General features: G+C 37.7%; 2 protein-coding genes across 7 annotated transcripts in view; one reads left to right on the plus strand and one right to left on the minus strand.

Moving 5' to 3' along the window:
* Nucleotides 1–487: 487 nt before the first annotated feature.
* LOC129778935 (uncharacterized) lies at nt 488–1,267 on the plus strand. Of its 3 annotated transcripts, none has more exons than XM_055786121.1 (2): nt 488–1,025; nt 1,081–1,267. In XM_055786121.1, coding segments are annotated over exons 1-2 (519 nt in total). In that variant the 5' UTR covers nt 488–508; the 3' UTR covers nt 1,083–1,267. The 3 variants fall into 3 exon arrangements, with proteins under 3 accessions (XP_055642096.1, XP_055642094.1, XP_055642095.1); XM_055786119.1 differs by having other exon boundaries at nt 488–1,019; XM_055786120.1 differs by having other exon boundaries at nt 488–1,015.
* Nucleotides 1,268–13,810: 12,543 nt separating this feature from the next.
* Nucleotides 13,811–15,199, minus strand: part of LOC129778933 (uncharacterized) — a 97,691-nt gene continuing 96,302 nt past the window's right edge. For all 4 annotated transcript variants that reach the window (XM_055786115.1, XM_055786114.1, XM_055786117.1 and 1 more), the window contains one exon: nt 13,811–15,018. In XM_055786115.1, coding sequence (XP_055642090.1) covers nt 14,542–15,018 — 477 coding nt within the window. In that variant the 3' untranslated portion in view covers nt 13,811–14,541. The remainder of the gene's footprint in view (nt 15,019–15,199) is intronic.

The raw sequence follows: 15,199 nt of genomic DNA on the forward strand, positions 1-15,199 counted from the left end.
AGACCTAAACACATCGATTGAGCGTCGTAGAAGAAATTAATACGACACACACGCTGTATAAAACGTCTGATCATTTCGTGTCGACAATTTGCTATCCTAGGATCGTATTGATCTTTTATAAAATAAATCGTTTTTCCAACATAGAATTAAAATACTGCCAAAAAGAAAGCTGCTAAGAATCGCTGAAACTGGAAGCGCAGAAAGTCATGTTCGTGAAGATGCTTACTTAGCACAAATTAACAAATTAAAATTGCAAATTAACAGAGGCTAATTGTATCTGAACAACTTTATAGGCAAATGTACTTTTTTAGTTTAATATCTTTGTGTTCGAACGAGTTCTAGCGAAAGATAACAGTCAATTCAAATGTAATATTGCAGTACTAGAATATACATGCGCATTTATGACTTTCATGGCCAATGTCAGTTCAGTGGAGTATTATTTGTTTGTACTGCCTTATCGATATTGTGCTTTATCGACAATCACTGAGTTTATTTTAATCTGTGTTATATGTACTCTGCATACAACAAAAATCGGTCTTTCAGTAGTAATATTGATATGGCAGCCACTCCAGATCGGTTAAACATTTCCAGAGGACGCATCCAGTCCCCTCGCACACCATCATCGCCATCCGCCACTGTTGGGGCATCGTGCGTGGCGGACTGCGTCCGGAAGTATGTGGATTTGCACAAAAAGTGGCAGATCACCGTCCTGAAAGGCGCCCAATACTGCTCTGCGATCGAAAACATCAAGAAGGGAGTGCTAGAATCAAAGGAGGAAGAACCAAATCCGTATCCGGATAATTTACAACTATACTGTAAGAATTTAGCCGTCCTGAATACTATATTGGAGGATGTGGTGACTAGCCTAGGTAACATGATTCAACAGCTGAGGGTTTTACAAGTGGCGTTAAAAGATGACACTGTCGGCAAGAGCTGGAACATACGGCAAACGCTTGTTGCATTGTGCAAAGTATACGAATACTTCCAAGCAGATCTGATAACGCGACGGCGAATTGCTGGTAATTGTAAAATCAAATGGTTTACGCAGAACTTGGCCCATTATATACAATTATCTTTCAGAACACATTGGTCATGCTCTGAACTTAAATGAGCTCGCGGTTCATGTGGCACTGTGGGAGCAGCTATACGACCATATTGAGGAAATAAGCCTGCTAACAAGAATGCTGAGCGTAGAGTTTGATATACCATTTAGTTGATTAGTCACATGTTTTAGAAAATGTAAATAAACTGTGATACTCGATAGAAAGCGTTTTTTTATGTCTATAAATAATGAAAAAATATATTGAACGGAAGAGATCATAGCACATTTTATAACTTAACTTGTTTGTATTAACGAGACTTTAGACTTTGCAGTTCATTCACCTCTGATATTTTATTACAAAGAAGATTCGATGCATAATTTTATTTTTACATTCGTCGTGACCTGCGATTTGAATGCCTACAATATCATCAATTGCAGATATCGTGAAAGAATTTTCGCTTAGAATAATCGGTTTTATTCCCATGGAAATGTCACACTTCGTCTAAGTGGGGCTTCACTCATATCATTTTTGAGTTAAAACAGAAAACTGAATTCAATGCGATGGATAACTACTTACATGTACAATCTGCAATGTTGGCAATTTTTACATGATTTGCCGATTTCACGATCAATCGCATAAATTCCATTCTTTGTTTTTGAAAGGCTTTAAACTTTGCAGCTCATTCGACTCTAGTCGCATAAAGATGGTGGAGTGATTTACACCAACGCACAATGCACAATGCATTTAAGTGGAAATTAGCATTTAGAGCTCGACAGTTTTCGACAAAGTTGTTACATACGATAAATAGGGTGACCAAAATTGTCGATGACATAAAAAATCTAACTTTCTTATCTTTACAGATAGAGGTAAATATAGTTCGACAAAGTTGTAGTCCTAGTGATTTGAGACATCTTTGTAAAACAAAGTTTTTTTTTTAATTTCTTGAAATCCTTTTTTTTTAAGTTACGTTAGGGTCACCATGAAAAAAAATGTTTTTGGCTCTAACTTTTCTACTTCAAATTCTACATACAAACTGTCTTCGGAAGACTTTGAGAACATACTAATCCAAACATTTTGCGATGTAGAACTTGTCAATATCTCAACTTCACCCAAAGTTATAGGATATTTCTTCCCAAAAAACGCGCTCTATTCATTTGTTTGTCATTCTTTCTGGGCCAAACATAAAAAAATGTTTGTTGACGGAATTTGGAAGAGTAGATTTCACTCTATATAGGGTAAATGATCTTGGTTTGTCCGATTTGGGGTGGTTTTACGCACCTAGTAAATGCAAATCGATTTTTTTCATGAAAATCACATATAATCGATACGAGTTTGGGTTTGTTGAAAAGCCCCAAGTCTCTAGTTGCTAATACTACCATAAAGTGTTGAAATAATTCAAATTTTTATGTTTTTTTTAAGATTTTCCTCAAAGAGGAATTATGATCATGGTTTGACCACCTTTGATCATGGTTTGTCCAAAAAATGATCATGATTTGTCCGACTTTAGAAATCACCATTTTTGAATGAACCCATTCGAATTCTCAAGTAGATGCTGCATTTATCATTGCTTGAGTTTAAAGTCATCATATTGATCCATTCATGATTTGAGCTTTCTTCAGAATATTGCATTTTCTTGGGCATTTCAAAAGTGTTTACCTCAACACACTCAACACAGAGAAACTTTATTTCTGCTATACGCGAAGGACACATAAAATGCAGCGCGCTATAGCAATCATGTGGACAAAACAACATTATTGAGTTGGACAACTCATGATCAGAATTGAGTTCATCAAAATGTGTTGATTTAATGGTTTAGATACGTAAATCAGACACAAATGGTGCGCAAGCATGATGCTCACAATATTTGTAAGTGTTATAATCCAGAAAAGTTCTGAATACGTGCGAAATAATCATCTGGTGATCGATTAAAAGTTTGCTCGAATGAGGGGCGCATTGACACCAATAGATGGTGTATTTTATAATCCTTTAAAACATGTGATTCCGTAAAAATATGCTATAAAACTACTGTAAATCATGAAAAAGACAATTTTGTTTATATGTTTTGAAACATTCGAATATCTGATTTGACAAAGGTGTGCTGAATTAGAGCATTCAAAAAAGTGGACAAACCATCATCATATTTTATACCTTAATATGTGATTACCAAAACTATGTTAATTTTTGTGTTTGAGTAAATTGAAATTGAAATCATCGGTTTTTGGGTAAAAAAACATCAATAACTTTGAGTAGGACTAAGATATTGAAGATATTGGCAAGTTCTGCATCGCAAAATGTTGGTATTTGGGTAAAAAAAAACATCAATAACTTTGATTAGCACTAAGATATTGACAAGTTGGTATTGGTATTGGTATTAGTATTGATGAGATCTAAAAGTCGTACAGTTTTGATGTAGAATTTGAAATATAAAATTTAAAGCAAAAAAATCGTTTTTTCATGGTTACCCTAATGCAACATAGATAGAAAGTGTCAAAAACAACTTTGTGGGAGATATTTGTTCTTTAGACAAAAACTGTCTTCAACAAAGGTGTTACATAGACCGATCATTTTTACGTTATCAAAAATAGGGTTACCAAAATTTTCGATGAAATAAAAAATCTAACTTTCTCATCTTTATAGATAGAGATAAACATAGTTCGACAATGTTGTAGCCCCATTTATTTTAAACAACTTTGTACAACAAAGCTTTTTTCTATATCTTAATATAATCGATTTAGCACTCTTTTTCTAAGCTGCATTATGGTGACCATGAAAAAACGGGTTTTTTAGCTTTCACTTTTATATTTCAAATTCTACATCGAAACTGTCTTCGTTTGACTTTTAGAGCTTATCAATTCCAACATTTTACGATGCAGAACTTGTCAATATCTTAATCCTACTGAAAGTTATTGCTGTTTTTTTACCCAAAAACTTATGATTTCAATTTCAATTTACTCAAACACAAAAAATAACATAGTGTTGAAAATCGAACATCATGTAGAGTGAACTCTTTCAAATGCCGTCAAAAACTTCGTTATTGTTTGCCCCAGAAAGAATGACAAACAATTGAAGAGAGCGTATTTTTTGGGAAGAATTATCAATAACTTTGAGTGGAGTTGAGATATTGACAAGTTCTGCATCGCAAAATGTTTGTATTAGTAAGCTCTAAAACTCTTCCAAAGACAGTTTGTATGTAGAATTTAAAATACAAAAGAACAAAAAACTGTTTTTTTCATGGTAAGAAAAACATTTTGTGCCACAATGATGTCTCAATTAACTGGGACTACAACATTGTCGAACTATATTTACCTCTATGTATAGAGATAAGAAAGTTGGATTTTTTATTTCATCGACAACTTGGTCACCCTATTTTTGATAACATAAAAATGAGAGCTCTATAGTATGTAACAACTTTGTCGAAAACAGTTTTTGTCTAGAAAATAACTGTCGAGCTCTAAATGCTAATTTCAATGTGCAATGTTCAATGGTCCAGGGGATGCATTTAAGTGGAAATTAGCATTTAGAGCTCGACAGTTATTCTCTAGACAAAAACTGTATTCGACAAAGTTGTTACATATGATAGAGCGCTCATTTTCATGTTGCCAAACATAGGGTGACCAACATTTTCGATGAAATAAAAAATCTAACTTTCTTATCTCTATACATAGAGGTAAACATAGTTTGACAATGTTGTAGTCCCAGTTATTTAAATCATTCTTGTAGAACAAAGTTTTTTTTTTATTTCTTGAAATAACCGATATAGTGCCTTCTCCTATTTTGTGTTGGGGTTAAAAAAACTGTTTTTTTGCTCTAACTTTTATATTTCAAATTCTACATACAAACTATCTTCGAAAGACTTTTAGAACATACTTATACAAATGTTTTGCGATGCAGAACTTGTCAATACCTCAATTTCACTCAAAGTTATTGATATTTCTTCCCAAAAAATACGCTCTCTTCAATTGCATGCCATTCTTTCAGGGGCATACATAAACAAAGTTTATTGGCGGCATTTGAAAGAACAGAGTTCACTCTACATGATGTGTGATTTTTAAAACTATGTTTGAGTAAATTAAAATTGAAATCATGAGTTTTTGGGTGAAAGAACATCAATAACTTTGAGTAAGATTAAGACATTGACAAGTTCTGCATCGCAAAATGTTGGTCTTGATAAGCTCTAAAAGACGTAGTACAGTTTTGATGTAGAAAATATTTCGAATCGATCGAAATACATAATAGGGATGATTAAAGGTAAGTGATGTAATGATTAGGGCCAAAGCCGTACCTGGGAGTTGTACTACCAGAAGATAACGAAACCACAATGTTGCGTAATGGATGACGAGACATATGTGAAGGCGGACTTCAACCAGATTCCAGGTAGCCTGTATGTGGCTGTCAAGGATGAGTAGGATGTTCCCGAGAATCTCCGGACAAAGGAGATGTCGAAGTTCGCCAAGAAGTTCTTGATTTGCACTTGCGGAAAACGGAGTAAGGTACACTGGGGCAAGTTGAAATTCGGGATGAAGTAAAACAGAAATCATAATTTTGAATGATAGGAATGATGGATTGACGTGATAAATATATATATATATATATATATATATATATATATATATATATATATATATATATATATATATATATATATATATATATATATATATATATATATATATATATTTATTTATTTATTTCAACACCGTCTTCTATTAGTACAGACTGAATTATTTACTTATAAACTAGATGTAATTGTTAATTCTATTTTTAAATGCGTTCTTTGTCAAGTTGAAATCGAAAACATCACATACAACATTGAACAGACGAATACATGAATCTAGCGGGTTGTTGTAGCCGTAGTTTGTCCTATGGAATGGAACCGATAGTAGAGATGAATTCCTCGAGCGTCGAATGGGAATATTTAGAGACACCTGAGCTAGAAGCTCAGGGCAGTCGATGTTTCCTTGAAGTACATCAAAAATGAACAATCTTTGTATCGTTGTACGCCTGACAGATAGTGTATCCAGTCCTATGAGCTTGCATCGGTCGGCATAGGGGGGGAGATTCAGTGGGTCGTTCCATGGTAGCTGTCTTAGTGCAAAACGGATAAACTTTTTCTGCACCCGTTCAATCCTCAGGTTGTGAACTACGTAGAAGGGGGACCAGACAGGAGCAGCGTACTCAAGAATGCTACGGACCAACGAACAGTACATGATTTTCAGAACATGGATATCACTGAACTCGTACGCGTGGCGGCGTATGAAACCCAGAACTGAGAAAGCTTTGGCAGTCATAATGCCTACATGGTCATTGAATCTCAGTTTTGAGTCTATCGTGACTCCAAGATCGCAGATTGCCGTTGTGCGATCCGATATCGTCAATTCCATTTTATATTGGAAGACTATGGGGCTTTTAGAGCGACCGAAAGATATAGTCTTACATTTCCCTTCATTGACTCGCATCCCATTATCACAGCACCACTCTAGCATTGAGTTAATGTCTTCTTGAAGAACTACGCAGTCCAAAGGAGATGAAATCACCCGGTATATTTTAAGATCATCGGCAAAAGAGAGCTTGAGCGATGAAAACAGTGAGTACAAATCGTTCATGAATATGTTGAACAGCAGTGGACCCAGAACACTTCCTTGTGGTACCCCAGACGTGATATAAAAGCTGCGGGATTTAGCTGCATTGACGACGACATGTGCTGTGCGACCACAAAGGTATGATGAAATCCACTCCGTTATCCAGTCAGGGAAGCCCATACATTTCATTTTCTCCGTTACTAGGAAGTGTGGGACTGTGTCAAAAGCTTTCGCGAAGTCGACATACACCGCTTCAACTTGACGTCTCTCTTCTATCTCGCGTGATAGTGCGGTGACGTAGCACATTAAATTTGATGTGGTTGAACGGTGCCTCATAAACCCATGTTGTCCATTGAAGATTATTGGAGACGCCACGTTGTATAAAACCTTGTGCATTAGTCGTTCAAATACCTTGCTTAGGCAGCACAGCATAGATATACCACGATAATTTGTCACCTGATTGCAGTTTCCCGATTTGTGAATAGGAACAACGAAAGCAGTTTTCCATGCTATTGGAAATGTTTTCTCCTGAAGCGATTTGTTGAAGAGGCGAGCAATAGGGTTCGCAAGTTCAGTGGAGCATTTTTGAAGTAACAGGGATGGTATGCCATCTGTACCACATCCCTTCTTGATGTCAAAATCGTCCAAGGCGTTTGCAACATCATCAACCGAAAAGCGAATGACGGGTAGATTGATGGTGTGAGACTGAATATGAGCAAAACTGTCACGTTTCGATACTGGATATGCTACACTGAATACACTCTCAAAGAATGAGGCAAACAGGTTAGCAGCGTCTGTGTCCGTGTTGGCCTGGACATTTTCGAAGATAACATTGCGTGGGATGCGAGTTGAATTTTGCCGACTCTTTACGAAGTCCCAAAAGCACGATGGGTTTTGCTTAACACTGGCCTGGATCTTGGACAGATAGTTATCGTAGGTGGATTTTAGTACCGACTTGTAATGAGCTTCAATATCACGGAGATTTACGCGGTTGATCTCGGTTTTTGTTCGGAAGAAACGGTGACGGGCCTTTCTTAGGACGTTACGGAGATGCCGAAGTTCTGAGGTCCACCAGGGTTTGTTGGAGTTGTGAATTGCTCGTCTTTTGCGTGGGACATTGTCATCAAGTACTGAGAAAAGCTTGTCGTAAAATTTAGAAACTAATCTGTCCAAAGATCCGGTTTGCAATAAAATGTCCCAGTCAATGTCATCCAATACCACTTTAAGCCGCCCAAAATCGCAAGAGCGAAAGTCAAAACGAAGTTCGCTATCTAACGTTCTTTGTTCCACAAGAACATCACTTCTCTCATCGAAAAGCACGACCACAGGTACATGATGAGTGTCGACCGGCAGTAGAGGTGCAGTCGGCTCTATAATATCGAGCTGCTCAGGGTGATGATGATGATGTTGAATTAAAGAGGCTTTAAACTTTTCAGTTCATTCGCCTCTAGCGCTCAGGGTGACTTACGAATATGAGGTCAAGAAGTCTACCGTTCACATTCGAATAGCGATGAAACTGCTGTAATCCGATGGTAAACATAGTTTCAATAAGAACCTGCTCGTGCTCAGTAGAAACATTCGAGGGAATAAGTCCGTTTATATCATCATCCAATTGCCACTGTAAATGTGGGAGGTTGAAGTCACCTAAAGAGACAATGATGTCCACTGCAGAAGCACGGTCGGCGATTTGTTGAACTGCACTGGCATGTGCAGAAAAAGAGTCAACACTTGAGTTAGGCGGAAGGTAGACAGCGACGAGATAGATGCATCGACATTTCAATCTTATACAAACTGCTACTTGCTCAAGGTTTTCACAATTTGACAATATAACGACTCCACTGTTGAGGTGAGATTTGACTGCAATCAATACACCTCCGCCACGAGAGTGTTGACTGGATTGGGCGCTACGATCACAACGGTAAATTTTATATTCGGGTGATATTTCGGCATTATCGATATCTGCACGAAGCCATGTTTCCGTGAAGACAAGCACTTCATAGTCACAACTAGAACGCAGCAATCGCAGTTGCACAATTTTGGTACGTATCCCTCTTACATTCTGATAGTACAGAGCAAAGATTCGTCGGGGTGAATCGTATCCAGGAGCAGCTGAAGGGTCAACGCTATGATGTTGCTCAGGTGTTGTAAATGGATTGAGAGCGACGGCTGGGGTTGCATCTTCTACAAATTGAGTCGCTCGACTGGATATATCAGAAACTCCCGGCCTTTGATAGCTGAAAGCAAGGTGCGTTACTGGAAGGGATACGTACAAATCAAATGCATAATTGCCTGCTGAAGAGGACTGGAAGACCCCCTCTCTACTTTCGTACACAGGACCGGGATGGCTGAAGGTCGATGGCTGAAATGTCTCGACTGTGACGAAAGGATTGGGGGCTTCCATAAGGTTTACAGGCGTGCATCCCGGTGAAATTGGTGTGATCGACAATGTTGTGAGATTCGACGAGCTGTGAATATCGTTGCGGCATCTCTCTATCGTAGAAGCTCTGAAATCGGTTGGTATTACCGGTAGTGAATTGTCCAAATTAAGTAGGTACTTGCCCGTTGGACCACTGTGGAAGTCCCCGTTTCCACACCCAAACACAGGTCCGGGACGACTGATGATCGTAGACGGGAGGAGCTCGACTGTGAAGGGGGGATAAGGGGCTTCCATTGTGCTTAGTTTATTGCGTCCCGGGGAGGAAGCGGGTGTCGAAATTTTTCTGATGCATTGTCCTCAAACTCTCGAAACATTAGTCCTTCTGGCCATGTTGCTGGATCAAGAGCTTTGCTTTTAAGTGATTTATCAATTCCAATCTTAAATGACACGAATGAGAGCGTGTTGATGTCCTTTCCTCTGGGAACCAGCCTAACTACTGGAGGGTCACATTCGATTTCCAGATTAGCTTTCGTCATGGTCCGTACTGCATCTTCGGAGACATCAGGACGAATCCGAGAAAGATATAGCCAAAATTTCCTATCCTCATCAGCTTTGAAAATAGGAACAGATGCCACAGTATCCTGAGTGGGTTTGCTGCCAATATTGCATGGTTCGGGACGTGCAGTTATTTCCATAGTACGAGGACGTTTTGCGCCCCTTCGTTGATCGATAGTTGGCCAAGTAGAGCTATTAGTTGGAATGTATTGAGCAGTTGGCTTCGAATTGAGCTGCATTATCTCTGTTCGTAGTTCGGAAATTGCCGTTGAAAGAGAATTCAACGGCGATTCCCTATCGATATTGTTTGAAATAATACGAAAATGCGAGTTTTCAAACAAATTTGCGCAATCGTCGCACATCCAGAATAAGTTTTTGTTGTTGGATGTAAAATAAGAATGAAGTGCGCGCGATACTCCAGAGCAGGTGATCATGTGAAAAAATGCTCCACAGTAACCACGGCAGACAACCATGTCGATACCGGTTATCGCTTCAGAGCACTTCTTGCATTGCTTTGCCATCGTAATTCGCTAATATATAGGTTTTCGCGTGAATTAATACTTATGCGCCTACAGTTAGGTGACCGGCGAGTGTATTAGCGGTTTATAGCAAGATGCAAGCTTTAGAGTATCGGTTTGGAATTTTTCACGGTAGATGTCGCTTCGGACAGAAAAATCGGCGTGGAGAGTAGTGCGCTTTTGTTGATTTGCAAATCAAAACAAAAAACACAACACGCGCGAGAAGTGATAATGTATCACAACGGCACAACTGGATGAGATACAGAAGCACATATACAACACAGGACCGCTAATGAAGCTTCGCAAGTACGGAAACGAGAACGAACGGGATAAAAAACACGTAGAAAAACGTAAGTAAACAGGACTAAAAACACACTTGTACACATGAGACAGTGAGACACACACATGATATATATATATATATATATATATATATATATATATATATATATATATATATATATATATATATATATATATATATATATATATATATATATATATATATATATATATATATATATATATATATATATATATATATATATATATATATATATATATATATATATATATATATATATATATATATATATAATATATATATATTTTTTTTTTCTACAGGTATTTTTTAAAAAAGACCAGGTGATTGGCTTTAAATTAATATGTCGATGATCTGAATCGGTCTAGCAGTTAAAAAGTCATGAAAACGTTGATCGGCACATAAAATTGAATTAGATAGCCTTTTTTGTAAAATATTAGACTTGCGATAAAGTTTTTATAGTGTACATTGTTTCGGAACCAAGGATGCTATATTTTTCATATTTTTTCATGAAAACTGAGGTTTCTATACATAGCATAACATATATCCAAAAATCAAAGATGTGTTATTTTTCGTTTTAACGTTATGATTCAAAGTTTCATGTTTTCAGTCTTCGTTCAATATTTCTATGCGACTAGACTGGATGTATTCGACTAGAATTCGATTAATTGGCAAACGTTGGCAACGGCAACGTCAAAAAGGCTAGCTGATTGGCTTTAATTTGATATATCGATCATCTGAATCGGTCCAGTAGATCAAAAGTAATAAAGTTTTGAAAAAAGTCATTTTTGGAAAGAAAGTGAAAAATGATTTTTCGGACCATTGGTTAACTTTGAAACATCATAACTCAAATTTGAGAACCACTATATCGGTTTGGCATGGAATGGCTGTAGACATAGTTTTTTGAATCTAGATTGAATACTATCAAGAATTGAAATTAAAAAAAAATCGCTCCAAGCGATACTGCGGCATAAAAGTCGTCATGTACCTTAATGTTGCTTTGTTCGAATGTGAAAAATTTCACAGGCGAAAAAATCTGTATCAATCTGTACTTTTTCAATCTGTACTGTACTGTATCAATCTGTACGTATCAATCTGCGATAAAAACAGGAATTGGCATTCATGAACGGGACGGTCCAATTTGGGATCTAGCCCAAAATTCCACCATGTCAAAAACGCAACGTGCGAAGCATTGCATAATTACGGACGCTGTGTTTCCGGAACACTGAGTGGCCCATATTTTGTTCTATAATATGCAATAAAAATACTATAAAAACATTGCCAAATATGTTTAAAATATTGTTGCTTTATTATGATAAACCTTCCGTTTTCCCATAGAATGTTGTAATATAACAAAAACCAAGCGATAATCCACCGTGTAACATGTACCCCCGTGGCCGAGTGGTTAGCGTCCCACATTATCATGCCGGGGGTTCGGGTTCGATTCCCGTTCTGGTGGGGGGGATTTTTCGTCTAATGAATTTCTTGCGACTTGCACTGTGGTCACGCGTATTCTAAAAATTGCCACTCCAGAATACATTCAAGGCGTATTATCAGGCATAGATATCTGAACTAGGTACTACCAGTACTACGTGTGGCACCGTACAGATTTTTCTGGATTGGTACAGATTTTTTTTAGATATTTTTCGTACAGATTCTGTACGGTCAGGGTACAGATTTTCGTCAAAAAGTACAGATTGGTACAGATTTTTTCCACTTGTGAAGTTTTTTTACATTTGAACAAAGTAACATAAAGGTACATGACGACTTTTACGACGCAGTAAAGCTTGGTGATGCTGATCATAAAAGCATTTACAATGCAATAATTGATCAGTTTCATAAGGACAAAGTACCTTACAAGGATCGTCTGAAAGGCTTTGCGTCGGACGATGCGATATATGTTTTGCCCCAGATCAACAAATTGAATCGTTTGTTCCAGACTGAAAAACCTGAATTCACGATGGTAAATGAAGAACTGAAAGTTTTTTATTTGATCATACTCACCATTATCTGCGAGGAATCTCACATGCTATTAAATTTGAAGATAATTTTGAAATCGGCAAGAATTTTTAGATTGGAATAACAGCAGAAGAAACTATCAGGACAATGGACAGCGAAAGGCAGATCGTTTTAAAGGATATTTGTCGCAGTCTTTTGTGGAGCTGATCAAGCAAATGAAAAAGAGATTCAATTTTGATGATCCGACGCTCAAAGTTGCGGCAATAGTCAATACCAGAAACTGTTCCAATTTGACAAACATTAATGTTGTTCTAATACGTGTTTCCAGGATTCTACAATGGAAATATACAAGATCTGGAGAATTAAATCCGTACTCTAAAGATAAAATTAACCCGCAAGGAAATCACAATTTCAGAAAACGAGCATGGATTGGTGGACAAAAATTGGATTCTAAAATGAATAGACGGTTGGTTCGCATTTTCGGCGCGTTTCGATGTCTTGTTTGTAACGTTCTAACTATGCCTCACTCCTCGGTAACTGCCGAGCAATTTTTCTCTGAATATAATCAGAACAAAAATAAACTTCGAAAATTTTGAGATCAAAGGATTCGATTAAACATCGTAAAGGCAGCTCGAAAATTTGAATAAGTTATGGTATGCAATCTAGATTCAGAAAAGCTATGTATACGCATCATCAAACACACGAATGACATGCAAATGTAAATATAGTATTTGTAGTAAATAAATGAGTATTTTTTTCATGCTAAAAAATAGTTTTTCTTTACAACGAATATTTTTGATGGTACAGAAGGAAGGAAGGAAGGTATTGAATTAGAGAGACTTTAAACTCTGAGAGTTCATTCGTCTCTATGGTACAGATTTTTGGGAAAAAGTTAAGATGGGAAAGATTTTTAGCCCCTTTGGTACAGATAAAAATGGGGCAACACTGGGTCTACTAGTTAGTAAAATATAGGAATGCTAGACGATATGTGAATTGAATATTCACAACATAAAATTTATGCTATGAACGATTCCGTTACTGTAGTAATTGTAGGTACAACATTTGCTATGAGAGGCTCCAACTGAATAATCCTCCAAAACACAGAAACGTTATCCGTATTGTTCGTTTCCATGCTTGGGCGGGTTTCACATCTGAGCGGTTAGCACTTCCATTTTCTGGGAGCACCCGGTTCATTCAAGGTTACTACGAGATGTTGTTGTCACCTAATTTAGTATGCTAACTATCAATCTTACAGTCTTATAGGCAAGTGGAGCAGCGGGATTTACCCATACTGTAAATATGGTTTAGGTTCAATCATTTGTGTCTAAAAATGAAATATTTGGGCGTCGTTTGATTAAGTAATGTGTTCAATAAATAATAACGTTTAATGTACTTGTTGGTAATATTAAAGCCGACATGCGGTGATATTTGCTGACAAATCGACACGATTTAAAAAATTAGTTATTCCGGATACTTATTTTATTCACCTTAAGCCTACAACGTTCGTATATCTAACTAAATTCGCATTTTCAAACCAGTTCTTTGTCTTCTAGCTTGTATGAAATGCCTCGTTAAGTACAAATATTTTTCGCTCGACTCGCTTGTTCTACAATTTCCGTTAGGATCCACTGTATAGTTTGCTCCTTTCTTTTTCTTTTGAACATCCAAACGATCATCACAGTGCTTTCGTTGTTCGCTGAATGCGGACAGTTTAATCAAATTCACAGAATACTTATAATTAGTATGATTTGTTTTCTCGCTGCTATCAGCCCCACAGTTCTGCATCTGGCAAAGTAATATGCCTTGCGTGAGGTGTGATGCTTTGGCAGGTTTCCACTCTTGAGCGGTTAGCACCTCCATTTACCGGTCACGCCCGGTTCATCCGCAACACAACAAGTTTTTTTTTCTGTTGTTTTTCAGTGTTCCGTGAGTTCTGTTGGTTGTTTTACTTATCTTTCATTCGCCTAATACTGGTATGCGAGTTATCTACTAGTCTTATAGGATTTCGACAAACACTGCTAGCTTTCTTCACTACGAGTGACTTAGAAACTTCTTACAACGTAAGTATAAAGATTGCAAGTTGAGCACAGCCTTGTGGGTACTGTTTCCACTGGGCACACACACACGCGAGTGGATTCAGTTGGGGGTGATTTAATACAAGCATGCCACGGAGCTGCCGTTGCACACTTCAATTACAGCTGGGAACCACAATTACCGGATTAAGCTCCACTGTAATGGCGCTGGCACTGGAAGCTGCTGGCGTCGATGGATGCACTCCAACGGGAGCATCGTACGGGGGTGGTTTCTCGCGGTGTCGCTCGTGTTCTATGGCTACGCTGGGCAATGAACTGCTTACACCATCCGCAGGTGCAGCTTGATGGTCTTCTGCTCTACTGACCACGTTTGATGCGTCGAATGTTGTTGAACTAGGACTAGTGGGGCTGGAGGAGTTGGTGGTGGTACTACTTGTAGTAGCTGCAGTAGTACCAGTGGTACTAACTGTGCTGAAGCTATTAAAAGTCGCGGGAAGATGTAGCAGGGCCGACGGGTCTAGCTTGATGGCATCGTCATAGCAGGGAGGCGCCACCGCTACGCTGTCATAGTCTGGTGGTTTTTCACACTGACGTTCCTCCGTCGAACTTATCACATGTATCGCATCGTCATTCTGAAATGAAAGAGTTGGAGGATTGGTGAGTAAAGCAGGTGAGAAATTGGGTGTTACAATATTGTGAAATAGAGCTTGTTTGGCGGAAAACAATTGGTTACGTTAACCGACAGATTGAGAAATGTGACAAAAGGAGATTTGTTGACGATACACATTAAGATGAAATAAATAAATATTAATA

Source organism: Toxorhynchites rutilus, chromosome 3 (genome assembly GCF_029784135.1).
Source record: "Toxorhynchites rutilus septentrionalis strain SRP chromosome 3, ASM2978413v1, whole genome shotgun sequence".
In the NCBI taxonomy this organism is placed as follows: Eukaryota; Metazoa; Arthropoda; class Insecta; order Diptera; family Culicidae; genus Toxorhynchites; species Toxorhynchites rutilus.